Raw genomic sequence first — 17343 nt, 5'->3', positions numbered from 1 at the left:
TTATTTTTTCTTTTATTTCCCTTGCCTCAGAAGACATATCTAGAAAAATGTTGCTTCGGCCAGTGTCAGAAAAATTACTACCTGTGTTCTCAAAAATTTTTATGGTTTCAGGTCTTCAGGACCCACATTTAGGTCTTTAATCCATTTTGACTTTTATTTTTGTGTCTGGTGTAAGAAAGTGGTCCAGTTTCATTCCTTTGTATGTAGCTGTCCAGGTTTCCCAACACCATTTGTTGGAGATATTGAGGGTTTTTTTCTGGTTGGTAGGCTGATTGCTTTGTATTTGGTACCTCAAAGTCTTTTTCTCTCTCCAGTAAAAACTTATGAGGCCATTTAAAGCTTTGACTTCTAGGAATTGATTTGTTTCTTTATATTACCTTGTTAATATTATACCATACCCTGTATGCACTTGCAAAAACATAATTTTTATATCAGTCATATACCTTCAGTCCCTGAACTTATGGGTACAAGGAGACAGTACGGTGTGATGGAAAGGCTGCTAAACTGAGAACCATGGCTTGTTTTCTTTGAGCCTCACTTTACCTATCTGTACATCAGGAAAGTTGGGTTAGTTTTTGCTAAGGTTCCCAAAAGTCCTAACCTGATGTAATTCTAAATATAACTCTTCAGGATGTAGTTGAATCTATATAGGGCTATAACTTATGTAAAATCTCTAGCAGATGTTTCTTAGACTATTTTTCCTTCTTCTCTGTTCTTCTGTTGAGTGCAAGGGTATTATTGGAATGGAAGATCTCAGGTAATAAGAATTTGTGGGGGAATGTTGATTGTTTTGTTAAATTTGGGGACCTGAAATAAATTAAGTACTGGTAATATATATAGATATATCTATATCTATCTATCTATAGATATATATCTATAGATACATCTATAGATATATATATATCGCTTTTTACAAATCTTATCAATTCTTTTCCCAATACCAAAAGCCAAGTCTTAAGAAAATGTATATTCTCTACCTTTTACATATTAGTGGTCATATTTATAGTATGTTATTATTTAGAGGCTTTGGTGCATTGAAACACAAAACATATCCTTAAATGCATGACAGTGTAGTAGTACCACATATTTTTAAGTAATTTCTTGTAGAAATATTCTCATTTCCTGGCCATTAATGAGACTTTGAGGATTGAATAGCCTTTTACCTACTTGGTAATGTGTTCCTTAACTGTTTCTAACTCCTATGAAAAACCTTGTGACTGTGAACTATGAAAAGACTAGCAGATTTGAAAAATCCTGTAGTGTCAGATGTTGCTTGTGAGTATATATATTCCCCCAAATTAATGTTTGAGAAATTATTTTTCTGTCTTCCTTTTTCCTCTTTCAGTAATGCTATAAAACATCAAATTTTAAAACAATGGTAAAAACTATTTTGTAGGTTTTTAAAGCAAGCAAAGGAGACATTTAAAAGCACTGAAAATTACAACTGTATGTAAAAAACATTTAACAAGGAGGTTTGGGGTAATTTGCTGTCATATTACAAGAGCTAAATATTTTGCATATAAAACATTTTCAGTATTATCTTTTTACATCAGATGCATAAGATTTCCCTTTGTACAATTGATGTGTTTTATAAATCATTTAAAGATATTAGCGTTTTATTATTTTGTGTATTTTTGTTAACAGTATTCATTTTCTTTAATAACCTGATTCGGCAACTAGCCATTTAACGTTATTGTCTGCAATTCAAGTTTTGTTAATATTTGAGATACTAATTACATCAGCATAGCACATGCATGCTGTGTGGTAGTCTTTTGTCTCAAAAACAATGAACATACAGTTTTGTGAAGAGGTTTGTTTCCCAGGCCTGCTAAAAAAGGCCACAAGACAAAAACTGAAGGCCAGTATCACTTTTTGAAGCACACTTTTGTTTTTATTTGATGTAAATCTGCACAATTGAAAATGAAACATTAAAGAGTATATTGGTGAAAAATATAATAGTTAATTTTTATTTTTTATGTCATCTTATCTAAGAAAAAAATCACAAGTGATGAAATAGCAAAGTAGCAGAACCGTTATATTATGAGGTCCAGATTATGTCATTGTGAGCTGCACATTTCACATGCCTAATTTCTGAGCCACTGGTGATCATATATTGAATTCTTGTTAAAGGTCTTCAAATATTTATCAGAAACTAGAGTCTTTGCTACGCATTTCAAGAAGCTATACAGTAAAAATAAATAAATAAGTAAGCAAAAAAAAAAACGCAGTATAAATGCCAGCCAATTTAAGATAGCCCCCAAAAAACAATGCTGTGGCATTATTAATAAAATCAGCATGTCCGCTTCAACTGCTGTTAATGAAATTCCCAATTGTAAAGTTTTAAGTCCTCAAAATTTGAATCCTGACTAGATAAATCTGTATCTCATTTTAAAGACCATCCATAAGTAGTATTTTTTAAACATTTTGTTAGGAACATTTCCATTCATATAGATATGTTGAAAGTGTAGTACAACTAGCATCTGTATATCCTGGCTTAGATTCAATAATTGTTAATATTTTGTTACATTTGCTTCTTATTCGTACGTGTGTGATTTTTGTTTTAAATCACAGCATAAGAAAATAAGCTGTGGATGTCATGAGCAGTTTGCCCCAGCATGTATCTTATAAGAGTGAGGAAATTCTTCCGTTAGCATTACCATTATGATGCCTAAGAAAAGGAATAAGTTCGTAATATCCTCTAAAATCTCTTCCACATGCAGATCATCAAGTTTATCTCAACAAGTGTCTTTTATTTATTAAAAAGTATTTTTTCTTCAATTGAGAAAAAGATCAGGACTAGCTGGCCTGCTGTGGGGGCAATCTAGAGTTGGAGATTGGGCCCATCACTATCTTATATTTTAAGAATACTTTGTATAGAATCAGACTCTTTAGGTAGGATTTTTATATACTGTCTCATTTGCTCCTGACAAGAACTGTGAGCCAGACAGGTCAGGTACCTTAATTTTACTACTGAAGAAGCACATTTCGAGAGGTTAAGCAATTTATTTGCTGAGTCATGAGGTTATTAAGTAATAGCACCAACTCGGCTACTTTTTTTATTCTACAGTGTGTTTGAGACATAACCCTCCTACGTGAGAGTACCTCGTAAGTCAGAATCATAGTTTCAGATTTGGAATGCATATTAGACACCATTAACTGTTTCTCAGAAGGGGTGCTATTGACGTTTTCGGTGGAACGGGTCTTTATTGTATGACATTTTACCTTGGATTACATGCGGTTTGGCACAGCCTCCCTCCAAGGACCTTGTCCACTATTGTGACAACAAAACTGTCCCTGCACATTTTCAAATGCCCTGGAGGGGAGCAGGATTACCCTGCATTGAGAACCATTTATTGGTATAACTACCTGTTTTAAAGAAAGGAAAAGGAGAATTATCCTTTATTCAGCACCTAGTGGACGACAGGTACCATCCTGCGTGACTCCTATACCTCAGTGCTTTCTTCCGCTCCTTGCTCCAAGTATTATCTCCATTTTACAGATGAAGAGAGTAAATGTCATTGCTTGTACATCTTGCCCAAGTTTACATGGCAGGTAAGTATTGGAAGCCAGGATTCAAACACAGATCTGTGTGATGCCAACTTTCATGAACCTCCCCGTTCCCCCACGATAGAGACCGGGCCCAGTATAACAACTCTTACGTTCCCATCATTTCTATTTTTCCACTTTGAGTATCTTTTTAATGAATAATCAACGAGAAAACAATTTTGGAAAATCGTTTGAAGGTATATGTCGGTCATAGTTTTTAGATACAGTGATTCCCTGAGTTGAATGCTCCATTTTAAATTTAACGCAAATATAATTTTCAAAAATGTCTCTGCAGCGGTTACACAGCTTTGTGAATGTACTTAATGCCACAGAACTGTACACTTCAAAATGGTTAAAACGGTCATGTGTTAGGCATGTTTTACCACAATAAAAAAGAAAATATTTTTAGTGTTGCTAATCCACATGAAAATCTTGACATACTTAAAATTCAAATTCAGAATTTCATTGAAACCATTCTACTCATTTGTGATGCTTCACAGGACTTTTATAATGACTCCTTTGGTTAAGATACATTATTTTTATCTACCTTATGATTTACAGACCTTATTCCAAAACTACACCAGGGGTTTGATTTTCAAGGTAATAAGAACTAAACAAAACTGCGAATTGATTATATGACTAAAACAATGAATACATTTGCGAACTTTGCTTTGAAAGTACTATTTTCTTTCTCTTTAAAGTGGCCATGAATCAGACTGAACATAATCTGACTGTGTCCCAGATTCCATATCCACAAACGTGGCACGTGTTTTATGCAGACAAGTATACGTGCAAAGATGACAATGAGAATTCTCTGGCAGAAGATATCCCATTTGAAATGATGTTACTAAACCCAGATGCCGAAGGGAATCCATTTGATCATTTTAGTGCTGGAGAATCTGGTAAGAATATATACTCAAATGTATGTTCTAAGTATAGAAAAAGATTGATGCACAAATATCTTCATGTTGTGTTTTTAGAATATTAAAACTTAAAAGCAACTTAAGTGTGTAGTAGTAGGCAGATGGTAAATGAATCCTTTAATAGCATTTTAATAGCTATACTATTAACTTAAAGAAGCAGAACACTAAATTTTATATTTTACGATTTCAAGTATGTTACAAAATGCACAGAATGAAGCAGAGAGAAGTACAGAAATATTAACAGAATGTTTCTATGTTTTGGGTGGTAGTATTATGGCTGATTTTTAGTCTTCTCTATACATTCTAAACCTTTTTTGTTCTTATGATAACATAGCATTATTTTTATAAACAGAAAAATGTTAATAAATTGAGCAATCTAAATTGGAAAACCAATTTTTAAGTGAGATAGAAACTGACCTACTTTTCCCAACTTGTTTAAACAGATTAGGGATTATCTTCATAGGAGCTTGCAACCATTTTAAGAGTGATCAAAGTTTATAATGTTTTCCAAAATCAGAATTTATATGCCCATAAAATATGGGCATATAAAATATGCCATCAAAATTTTAGGTCATGGGGCGCCTGGGTGGCTCAGTCAGTTAAATGTCCGACTTCGGCTTAAGTCATGATCTCACGGTTTGTGGGTTCGAGCCCCTTGTCGGGCTCTGTGCTGACAGCTCAGAGCCTGGAGCCTGCTTCGGATTCTGTCTCCCTCTCTCTGCTTCTTCCCCATTCATGCTCTGTCTCTCTCTGTCTCTCAAAAAGAAACTTAAAAGGTTAAAAAAAAATTTTTTTTTAATTTTTGGTTGTGTATTGCTCTATGGAAGTAAGATTCCTAGCCCAAACAGAAATGAATGAATTCTTGTGATTAATGATAGACATGCTATGAAGTATTCCAGCAGACTTGTAAATCAGCGTGTCAGAATGAAGACTAAGATCTGTAGACTGTCTATCAAAGAAGGATTAGGAGTTTACTTCTTACTGAGTTCATTACCCATTTGGAAGAATCAGTCTGCTTAGAGAAAAATTTCAATCCCATTAAATCTCACTGACCATCATGGTGAGTGGGTGTAGGAAGAACAGGAATTGAGGCTACATTAGATTAAACCGGTTGTTTAGTTCAAAGTGTAAATTGTCACAGCTAGAAATGTAACTCGAGGAGCATGTGTTATGGGCAGTAGGTCACCAGTAACTTAACATGTGGAAAGATGAATTTTTTAAACTATCTTTTAGTCTAAAAACAATGTTTACATAGTGACAGAGTGCCAGACATTTTTAAATAGTTAAAAAGTTCTTTCTGTGAAGGAAATGACATAAGGGTAAGCCACTCAAGTTGTTTTTGAATGAAGATGAACTTAAAAGTTAAATTTTACTTAATAGTGCTTTGGAGCAGTATGGATCATTATTGGAAGTTAATTTAGTCCTACTGTTTCTTTTATCTTTATAACATTTTCTGTATTGGGAAACGCATTGATGAAATCCAGGTCTACTGATAGCATTGGATGGACAGTTGGATTAAATTGCTTGTATGGTCCCTTTTAACCATAAGTCTTCACTATTTCCTATGACACTAATTTTTAGGACTGGTAAAGGCTCAGAGAGAAGTAATGCTCTGCTGTGGTCCCTGAATGTGCAAACCCTACAGACTGAAGCGGAGTTCAAATCTAATAGCCCTTTCCCCTCCTGCCCTTCCAGCAATATGGCTTCAGTTCAAGAGGTGGTTTTATTTATTGTGTGGATCCATGAGACTCTGCTACATCCTGATATGCTTTTTTTTTTTGGCTTCCTTACCCAGACTCCCATTTTTGGTGTCTTTCCTCATTCCTAATTAGACTTCTGAACATTGACTATAGGCCATAGAATGATCACGTTTGTGGCCTGTGCCACTGAACATCAGTCATACTTGCCCTGGCTCACCCTGAACCCTGCCTACATCTTCCATTGTTTTTCCCAGCATCCTGAATTATGGCTAGCTTTGTCTTTAGTGTTCATACAAACTATTCCGATTCAGCTCTTAGTCCTGACTCCTTCTGACCTACCTTCTCCTATGACTGATTTTGATTTGATGCTTATACTTGTGTCTAAAATCTGTCTTATACTAGAATGGATAAAGTTACATTTAAACAACAGGCAAAATGTCACTATAGTATGTGTTTTCATTAAGCATGGGATTCTGTGCAAGGCTAATCTGTGGGGATTGATTATTAACAAATGCCAGAAATACTCAGAAGTATTCAGATTTGTTATATGGCTGGCTTCATTCCTAGGGATCACATCATTTTATTGATTAAAATGCCTAGGAGCCTTAAAATATGATTAATTCCACATTGCCATGAGATGTGATGGTTTACATCGAAGTCTAAATCAGTGGTTCTCAACCCATCACTGTGCATCTGGAGAGCTTTAGAAAATATATAAATGTCCACCCTCTGAGACTCCAATAGATTGGCTTTTGGAGTGGAAGCCAGGCAACTATAGTTTGTCAGAGCTTCACGTTGACTCTAATGTACAGAACCAGTGATCTAAAAGTCCATATTCCACATTGTTTTGGTATTGTATTGGTTTTACAGTACAGTCTTGAGAGGGATTCTTCCTACAGTATAGGAAGCCTCAAGGTATGGAATTTATTTCCAGGGAGTAATCCCCAGTTAGTTCATCTTAGAAACTTCTTCTCATTTGTCTTTCTTTCCTGAGTAGGGAAAATTGATTTGCTATGGTTTTTACTGAGAATTGACTACTAAGCTGTATGTCTGAGGGGTTTGAATTACATAACCTGGTGCGGATAGCTGCAATCAATGCTACGCATTATTCTGGTTAGATTTTATCATTTGTTTTCTTTCAAACCAATTATGTGTTTTGTGTCTATCAAACTTCGGTTAAGCTCCTATTTCACAGATTGGTCTAGGTTAAAAAAAAAAAAAAACCATTAAGGCAAGTATGATGCCACTTGACAAAACACTACATAGGAATATTATGCTTTAAGGTAGAATAAAGTAAAACTGCTTCTTAAAAAAATTAGAATTTTTGTTAAAAAATCAGCACTGTATTTGTGTTCTTGTTAGAGACGAACAGATGTACTTAGACTCCTGAGAGTTAAAGCATTATCATCTGAAGTAGACTGGTTTTCATCGCAATAATATTATAATATTATTCTCTGTTACGTCTGCCATCTCACTGTTTTTTCAAGATTCCAGATACGAGCTCTGGTAACATGTTGGCATGCTTTGGGTTTAAAGTAACAGAAAACTCGAATGCAGGTGGTACAGACAATGAATGAATTATCAGGCAGAAATTAATTATCTTACATAACAAGAATTGAGGCTTCCTCATGGTGGTTTAGTCAGCGTGTCTGTATCCTCCTGTCTTCTGACTGTCCGCGTTGTCCGTAGGCTAGCTCCCTCGTGTTCAGAGTTAACTGCGGTTCACTGTGTGGGCATCGCATCTAGATAACGGCAAAATTCAGTATGTCTTTTGAGAGCAAGGACACCTTCCTCAGAGGCTCCCTCGTCGCACTTCCCTGGGCAGAACGGGGTCACATGCCTTTGCTCTACAGCATCCTAAGAGAAATGTAAGTGAAGGTGTCAAAGAGGGTAGACCGACGTGTCAGAGTAAAGGGTTAGGCTTCCCTCTTACTGGCAGGAATGTTGGAATTTCTGTGATCAGTTGAGACTGATCCAGATCCGTCTTGAAACACTTCAGGGTGGTGTGGACACCGGGGCTCTGAGGCTGCAAGCGGAGCGGGCAGGCGGGAGTGGGCCAGTGCCACGGCCATGGCCGGTGACTCTCCCTTTGTCTTACCCTCTTTCCTCTCATCTCCCGTCCTTCAGCCGGAGCTGAGTTTTTCGAAGCTGTGCTGTAAGTTTTCTTCCTGCTGAATTTGGCCAGCGCTTCTTGCCGTGCAGTTTGCCTTAAAACCCACACATTTTGTCATAACGCATGTGTTTGCCGCCTGCTGCATACTCATTTGATGGCACTTTTCTTTTTCCGTATCTAGGTGAGAGTTAGTGCCTGTTTTAGGATTAGAATCTAATCTCACGGTGAACAGATACAGACTGCTTTCTTGTGATGGATGGTGGCAAAATAAAAATTGATCACTGAGGAGAAAAAAAAACACTTTTTTTTTTCGAGAGCAACTTTATTTAAAAGAACAGTGAGTGCAGAGTCAGCATTTTATCTTTAGACTGTCTTGTGGACAGGGTCAAGGTAAGAATAATTTATGCAAAACTGAATGAACAAAGTACAGGGCACAGGTGTCCTGAGCTAGTTCAAGTTATTTAATATATTACCTGAATGAAATAATTTACTAGTTACAATGTTAGCTTTTCTGGAAGGTACATTTAATCTTGAATAATCCTAAAACATTTTTTTGCTACTGACATGCTTTCAAAAGTATCCTCCTCCGGTATTATTATTCTGTTTACTCAGTACATAGTCTGAGGATTTTCTTTTCATGGTAGATTTGTAACCTAATGGAGTCTGAAACTTTATCTTGTAATGGGTATTCTGTAAAGCATTATAAATAAGTAGAATGAAAGAATGCCATAATTAAGTCTTCATACTAAGGAGGAAAAATAACGAAGATTCGAAAGGTAGACTAGCATAAAGAATTTTACTGACCCAGTGATAATATGTTTAGCGTATTTTCTGTCTTGTTCCATCACTATAACAATTCTGGGCTTATTGTTCCATTATTTCTAAAGCTGGAATACTTTTCTATGTAAGGAGTTTAAAAAGAAATTATGCCTCTTCAGTTATTTGATCTTCTCTTCCTGAAGTCTAAACATGCTTTTTCACCTGGAGGAGAGAAATGAACTAGCAACGTTTATATATGTAGAGCAGGAGAGACACCCAGTGGCTGAAATACTTACCTTTTTTTTTTTTTTTTTTTTTCCTCCTGACCATGCCAAAAACATGATTGAGATCGAACGTTTATTGACTGTTTTTCCTACTATTTGCATCTTCTGGATTGCTTTTTCAAAAAGAATACTCCTTTCTCTGCCTGTTGATTGGAGTTTACCTCAAAGGGGAAGCTAAAGCAGAGTCGGTCTTCGTGATCGATAGAGGTGATTGCGGTTTAGACTGTCCCCAGGCTCAGGAGAGGCAGCTCTGCTCACAGCCACCGTCACTAAGCGCCAGTGTTGTTTAGACACAATATGATATAAAATCATAGTATTATAGACTAGCTAGCCCTCTGGTTTATGATAAATTTTTTCCAAATTTTCTGAAAAATAATACAGCTCAAAGATTCCAGGTACTGCAGAAAAAGGGGTATTTCTCTTGTGGCTGCATAAAGACTGTACTGGCAAGCTGCTAGTAGGAACTAGAGCCTGCTTAATGACTGGCACCGTTTTTAATATAAAGTCTGTTCACTTACTTGGTTCTTGTCGTTACCAAGCAGCTCCCTTTGCTCTTTGGAAATTTCTGCTTACTCAAAATATTTCTTTCACTGTGACCTCATTCGACTTCTTTGGTCTGTCCCAACATTAGCTCCTTTCAACTCCAGTGTCTATTGCCTGATTCTTTTCATGTTTTGTGATTTGATTTCCTGAGAGAATATGATTAGCCTAACTTACCTTGGAGAACCAAATTAGACTGGTGGCCAGTGGCTTGTCTCACCAGTGGCTCGTCTTTGGATTGCTGGCCATCTGGTCAGGTGTTAAACAGTTTTAAGTCAACTGTAGACTGGAGGCTTCTGGTCTCCATAGGATTTCCTTTTTGACAAGAGCTGAAGACAGTTGACTTCAGAAGGGGGCTCTGGTCATAACAGGTATTTTGAAACTCTCTCCAACTGAAAATGTAAGGTAATGGTACATTTCACAGTTGTGTTTCTGCATCAGAATCACCTGATGGGCTTATTAAAACACAGCTTGCTGGTCCCCTCTCCCACAATTTCTGATACAGCAGATCTGGGATGAGGCCCAAGCATGTGCATTTCTAACAAGTACCCTACTGCTGCTGCTGGCCCAGGGATCACACTTTGAGAGCCATTGTCAGGGTATATTAAAGTGTTGTTGACTGAATCTGGTCCTAACTTTCATATGGAAGTAATCCACTTTGGGGGTAAAAAGTATGTCTCACAATGCTGAAATCCTTGTTTTTATGGTTTCCTAACAAAACTGTGATCTTACAGTTAGTCTTCGGGCTTATCCCCCGGCCGCTATGCTTTTTTATATAATTGACTTTACCTGCTTTTAGTTTAATCTGCCTTCTTATGTTTAAATCTTTATCCCACAGTAAAAAAATTGTTTTAAGTTTCAATAATTTCCCTTTTTTTTTTCCTTACAAAAGTGAATGCTATGACTCCAGTGAAAAAAGTTTTAGAAATATATTGGCAGGAAGATTTGAAAGCAGCCCTGCACTGTAAGTGGCTTTGTTTGACTGAAGCAAGCTCCTTTCTTCTCTCCACAGGGCTACATGAGTTCTTCTTCCTCCTAGTCCTTGTGTACTTTGTGATTGCCTGCATTTATGCTCAGTCATTGTGGCAGGCTATTAAGAAAGGAGGACCCATGCACATGATTTTAAAGGTCCTGACAACTGCATTGCTGTTACAAGCTGCTTCGGCTTTAGCTAATTACATTCATTTTTCCAGGTAACTCCAAACCACTAAAACTGTGTTCATCATTATGTCTAATTAATCCTAATTAGTTCACCAAAATTATGCCTGCTTTGATTACGAATAATCTTTTCACATTTGTAATTTACACTAATACTCTTCTCTTCAATTCCTCAGTTACTCCAAAGATGGACTAGGGATACCTTTTATGGGAAGTTTGGCAGAATGTGAGTATCTTTCTGAGATTCATTTTTTAAAACATAAACTTGCTATCTGTTTATTGTTTGTTTTCCTTTTTTGTACATTGTTTTTTGTCATAATACAATTTTTCTATCCAAGGTTGGTTAGAATTCAGCTCAACTGAAAACAGGGTTACAGATTCAGTTCCCATGTGTCCTGTTTAACTTCTTTTCAATTATCAGTCATGTGCATCGTTCTTCATTGTTTTTGGAGCATATTTATATGCATTCTCTCACTTTAAGTAAAAACTCACTGAAGTAGATACAATTATCCCTATTTTGCACATAAAGAATCTGGGCTCGTTGACAGGAAGTACATTTCCAAATGTCAGCAGCTTTTGAGCGGTAAAGACAAAACTCAGACCCAAGTTTTCTGATCCCAGAGCTGACATTTGTAGTCCTATTTTTAACCCTTTTTTGACTCTTTTTCTATTTCTGACCCAGAGCCATAGAGTACACCTATAAGTGAACTGACCTCACATCTCGTTCTTTTATTTGTATGAGGAACTTTCATGAACTAATTTTTCAATTAAGCATGATGGGAAAAATAGTCAAGATTTGCTCTAAAAAAGCAGCTTCTGAATATGAAACCATTCTAGGATTTACTTTTAAATATTTCCATAGTTCTGGTCTCCTCTCTCTTTAATAGGGTAGCTTATGGTAATCTCTGTAATCATCTGAAGACCCATTTATCCTCATCTTGCTGCCAGTCTTAAGATTTTAAACCTTCTAGAACCTGTTTTCCTAGTGAAGAGAATGTGTGCTGGTCACCTCCTGGCCACGAAAAAGAGTTGCTTCTTTTTGAACGTTATTGAGAACTCTGGTTTCTCTTGCTCTTGTCCCTTAGGCGACTTAGGATGTTTAACAGAACCGTAGAATTTTAAATCTGAACAGAACCTTAGAAATAATTTAGCTTATGCATTTTAGAGAGGTAAAACACACAAAAGCCCATCACGGGCAAGCTATTACCAAAATCAAGGACTTTTGGATTTTTGTGAGTGTCTGCTATATACAAAACACTTTTTTTTTTTTTTTTTTTTTTTTTTTTTTGCTGTCTGGCATCTTCACTGTAGGTTTAAAAGCAAAAGGTTTTTTTGTGTGTGTGTTTTTAATTACAATAAATCAGCGTTGCTAAATTTTGGTGTTCTGACAACAAGTTTGGTTTAATGATTAAATGTCAAGATTTTTAATAAAATCACACAGAATGGGATTTTTGTGTGATCTGCTTTTTTTTATCTATAGTTATTTTTCAGAAACAGATAAGCAGTGTTCTACAACTATGCTTACAGTTATGGTATTCTATCAATATGTGTATTACTTAGTATACAGAGAAATGAGCCGGAACATCAGGGATCCCCCCCCCCCCCCCGGTATTTGTTTTTGCTAATTAGCAATTTATGCAGGAATATTTCTTTGGCTGGCTTCCTTAAGTAACTGAATATGTTTTGTGAGATGTTTAATAAAAGTATTTGGCATCACTGTCACTTGAAATCCGTGGTGAAAGAAAACTGCTTGATCTGAAAGGTCATGGCATTTTGTACCATTCAAACGCCATGATAGTTCATTGTCAGAACTCACTATTACAAGTATATGAGCATAAATGTAGAGTCTTCAGTTTTAATTTAAGAGGGCAGAACAGTGGTCATTATATATCTGAAGAGGTGTATCATGAATAGGTTTTCAGCTTATAAGTTGCTAATATGTTATACCACAGCTAGTTTTATCCATTTCTACAAGAATATCTTTGTATGAAAGAAATAAAAGCTGTAAACATCCAAGGTATGGATGGCAATTTGAAGAAAGTTTCACTTTGTTAAATTCTGATCACGTTTGTGCCAAAGTCCGTATCAAAATATACTATGATGAGAAAGTGATCATCTTTTTTTTTAAATCAATAAATACCAGCTTCCAAAATAAAAATGCATGGAACTTGGAGTATTTGGAGATTGTTGTTTTCTTGAAGCTGGAACCGGATGTGGGTGGTCTCCTTGCTACTTGTTTAAAGTAGCAGCCTTTCCCTGCAGTGTACGTGGTGGCCGCCTGGTGGCATATCACACCAGGGCACGGATCATTTCGTTCCGTTTGTCTTCCGGACTCAACATCACCGAATGCTACAGCAGCCGTGCATTTTGTTGTCATGGCTATTTCTTGCTAACAGTTTGAGAAAATAAGTTCACACTATGTAGTTCAGCCATCAAAAAAAAAAAAAAATTAACAACCTGGAACTGAAGACACTAGTATGCCCCACGTTGCAGAAATTACATTTAAAATGTGTTTATTTTAATAAGCAGTAAGTTACAGAGAACAGTATTATGTAGTTAGAAAAATTAAGAAAAATGGGAAACACAAAGATTTAAAGTTAGTCTTTTTTTTAATATGAAATTTATTAAAAAAAAAAAGAAATTTATTGTCAAATTGGTTTCCATACAACACCCAGTGCTCATCCCAAAGTTAGTCTTAATAGAGATGTATAGAGAGAGAGAGAGAAAGAATATTGCCGTTAATAAGAACTTAAAGGCAAAATTTTAATTGTTAGAGTTCGACATGGATATCTCTAATTATTGAATTTTATCAACTTATCTTTGAAAATGCCTATCTTTTTGTGTTTAAAAAATAATTGCTTTATATTCTCAATACAAAAAAGACCAGATCCTTGTGTTATGAAGACTTGGTTGACTTTGGTTTTCATTTCCCATTTAGTTTTTGACATTGCTTCCCAAATTCAAATGTTATACCTGCTTCTGAGTCTGTGTATGGGTTGGACAATAGTGAGGATGAAGAAGTCTCAAAGCAGACCTCTCCAGTGGGATTCTACTCCTGCATCCACTGGCATTGCTGTATTCATTGTCATTACGCAGGTGAGGATTGATCCTCAGTGTTTGTCCTTTGCAATATGCAGAAATGCAAATGTGAATATGTCTCATTTCAAAGGTAAAACTTGGGACCCATGAGCAATTTGTCACTTTAAAGTCTTTTCATCTTCTGAGTGCTAGTATAGATTGCAGAATGTAATTGTAATTTATCTGAATTTGAGATTTCTCTCAGCTTATTCAAGTGCAGAATGCTTACTATTAGGTTAGATTCTCATTTCCTACTTAATAGCTTTCTTTTATATTTTCTAACACACATAGTAAGTATTCAACATTTTAAATGAGTGAATCAGTGAATCTGAGATTCATCCATAGGCATGGATCTTTAGGTCCAGTTCTGCTACTTTATACATGAAACAATTCAAGTGAATATCTGAGATTAATGAAAAAGCAATTTACAGAATGAGAAAGAATGGGATCTAGTTTTTGAGAACAAATGCAAAAACAAATATAGTCCTCTTAGCCCTTTTTTTGTTTGTTTTCTCTTATTCTCAGATCTCAATATGCTTATATGCAATGGATTTTATAAAAATTACAAAGAAAGGTATAAATAAAAATTTATACTGAGTTCGTGACCACCATTAGCTATAGATGAAAATGAAATTTACATCTGGGCTCTGCAGAGGACATTATAGTCTAAGTTTTAATGCATTAAATAAATTGAAAATTTCATTAATGAAGGATAAGACCTGTGCTTTATTCATCTTTATACTCATAGTATTTATTTAGTATAGGTGTTGAGTGAAATACGTGTATTGAATTTCATGATTGATTTAGAAAGAGACCATATGACAGGTGGTAATATTTATAAAGGAAATAATGCCTTTCTCAGGTATTAGATGGAAAGGCTAATGACAACTGAATTAGAAATGATCAGTATAAGGGCAAGATTCTACCAAGTTAATGTTTTTGATCTAGGGCTTATGGAGACTAGTGTTCATATCAGACTAAATTCTCATTTCTCAATAAATAGCTTTTTTAAAAACTGAATTTTCATGATTTCCTTATAATGTTAATCCATTATCATAGACAAATAGGAATTGAGAACTGAGATTATGACACTTCTCTAGAGTTTATGTCAGCGTTTATGACGAATACATGACACATGGCCCTGGTCCTCAACCAGCCAGACAAGGAAGGTGAATGAGACTACATAAGTACAAATACACATGTATATTCCACAAGTCACACGCTAGTATACATACCTGAAACTGTGGGGTTTGAAGATGTAAAAATGCGAATCATGGGAAATAATAGTTCTTTTTTGTTGGTTTTCTTTGGGGTTAATTAACAAATAGAAATTGTACATTTTTAAGACATACAACTTGATGTTTTGATATATGTATGCATTTTGAAATGATCACCAAAATCAGGCTAGTTAACATATCTATCACCTCACATAGATACCAGGAGATAGTAGTTTACAATAGGACTTCTTTTTGTACAAGTTAAGTTTAGAAATGCAGGTTAGGGAATCATATGGGTATAGTAATTTGGTGGAGTGAAGAAATAACACTTCAGTCATGGAGAGCACATCTTCACCCTAAGAAGGAAATGTAGGTGTGGGGGATGACAGAGAAATTCAGCTGTCAAGCGTGGAAACAGGAAGATTTCAGAATGAGAAGAGGAAGGGGTTTCTGACAAACCCCATAAAGTCTAAGAATTGGATTTAATAACTGAGTTTTGATCTAAATTCTTTGGAAGCCACTGAAGACCACTCTAAGGGCCGAGCTGGCAAATGAAAGAAACACGGGGGACCCCTGACATGTGTGATGGCAAAAATATTATAATAGCTTGTGATCAGTGTTTAGAAAAGATGGAGGGAAAGTGATTTCTACCAAAGAGCAAAACACAGAACAGCTAATGAGGAACTTGGTGAGTTTTTTTTTTACTGTAACAGTAACCATACGGGAGGAAAAAAGTCAACAAACAAATGGATAAGTAACGATGCTGGTCATCTGAGAATAGCCTGGCTGCTTCTAGTGAATAAAAAAAATGTACCCTCCTTTACCCTGAGAGGTTACATCTGAAATCAACAGCTCCGACTCGTTCACTTCTGGATTACAGAAGATACTGACATATTTCAAAGTCACCCTGATACAATGGGCTTGAATACAGGGCAGTTTGATTCTTCATATGGTGTGGAAGGAAGAAAAATTTAGAAGAAAGTTCAGATTTCTACTCTTAACCTTTTCAACTTATTTTCCTCCTTAAAGATATCTTGTATCGGGGTAACATTCACATTTTTTATTTTCTGTATGTTGGTCTCATTCAATAAAAATCCCTTTCCTCTGCTGTAGGGTAGGGTATCAGGGGGGTAAAGTCTGTGCTGGGTGTCTGTGTTTTATTAACAACCTTTATGGTGTGATAAGTCTTAGAACCTCTTAGGAATATTTATATATGCTTTAAGGAGGTGTTTAAAAAGCAAGTACTCTACTTAAAAGTAGACATGATTTTTTTTTCTCTCTCTAAATGTAATCTTGTATTTTGCAGAGTATTTTGCTACTTTGGGAACAGTTTGAAGATACCAGTCCTCACAGCTACCATTCACATCACAACTTAGCAGGGATCTTGCTAATCATTTTAAGAATTTGCCTAGCATTGTCATTAGGCTGTGGACTCTACCAGATCATCACAGTGGAGAGAAGCACGCTGAAAAGGGAGTTTTACATCACATTTGCCAAGGTATGGGTTTGGGTAGAAAATGGCTTCTTGTGATTATCAGCTTTGTTCTACTTTTTGGGGGAAGTTAAGCAACCCCATGCTAATATTGGTTAAGCTTGTATTCTGTGCCAAAGCACTGAGATACGCCCTTTATGTGCCCCAGCTCATCTAATCTTCACAACCTGTGAGATGTAGGTATTATCCCATTTTACAGAACCCTTGCGATAGTAGTTTCCATGTCATCTTAGGTCAGTTTGCCTATGTCATAATTTCTTTGTCAATAGGAATTCTACACTCTTTTTCCGTATCAGAGTTTTTTAAAAATTACATTAGAATACAGCTTACATTTCTCAAAAAACAGTTATTAATTATGAACTGTTCACATGCAGAGTTATGCAGTCTTTTCTAACAAGCCATAAGGAGCTCTCAGCATAAGCAGATGAAGCAGGAGCCTGGGGACATAGTATGTTTCAGCCATTTCACTGCCTCCCAAGGAGGTCATGTTTACTTTATTACTTCTTCTGTGTCCCTTACCCTCGTGGGATCTA

At 35.9% G+C, this 17343-nt stretch overlaps 1 protein-coding gene across 2 annotated transcripts in view; it reads left to right on the top strand.

The window, feature by feature from the left end:
- The window catches only part of GPR180 (G protein-coupled receptor 180), a 40540-nt gene that overhangs the window by 6757 nt on the left and 16440 nt on the right, over positions 1 to 17343 (top strand). For both annotated transcript variants that reach the window (XR_009611317.3, XM_060636848.3), the window contains exons 3-7: positions 4248 to 4448; positions 10878 to 11058; positions 11200 to 11249; positions 13962 to 14119; positions 16625 to 16816. Coding sequence is in view for 1 of the 2 variants with exons in the window: in XM_060636848.3 (XP_060492831.2) it covers positions 4248 to 4448; positions 10878 to 11058; positions 11200 to 11249; positions 13962 to 14119; positions 16625 to 16816 (782 nt within the window). In the remaining variant the exon portion in view is untranslated. The remainder of the gene's footprint in view (positions 1 to 4247; positions 4449 to 10877; positions 11059 to 11199; positions 11250 to 13961; positions 14120 to 16624; positions 16817 to 17343) is intronic.

Source organism: Panthera onca, chromosome A1, assembly GCF_046562875.1.
Source record: "Panthera onca isolate mPanOnc1 chromosome A1, mPanOnc1 haplotype 2, whole genome shotgun sequence".
Lineage (NCBI taxonomy): Eukaryota > Metazoa > Chordata > Mammalia > Carnivora > Felidae > Panthera > Panthera onca.
This window is presented reverse-complemented; position numbering and strand designations above follow the sequence as displayed.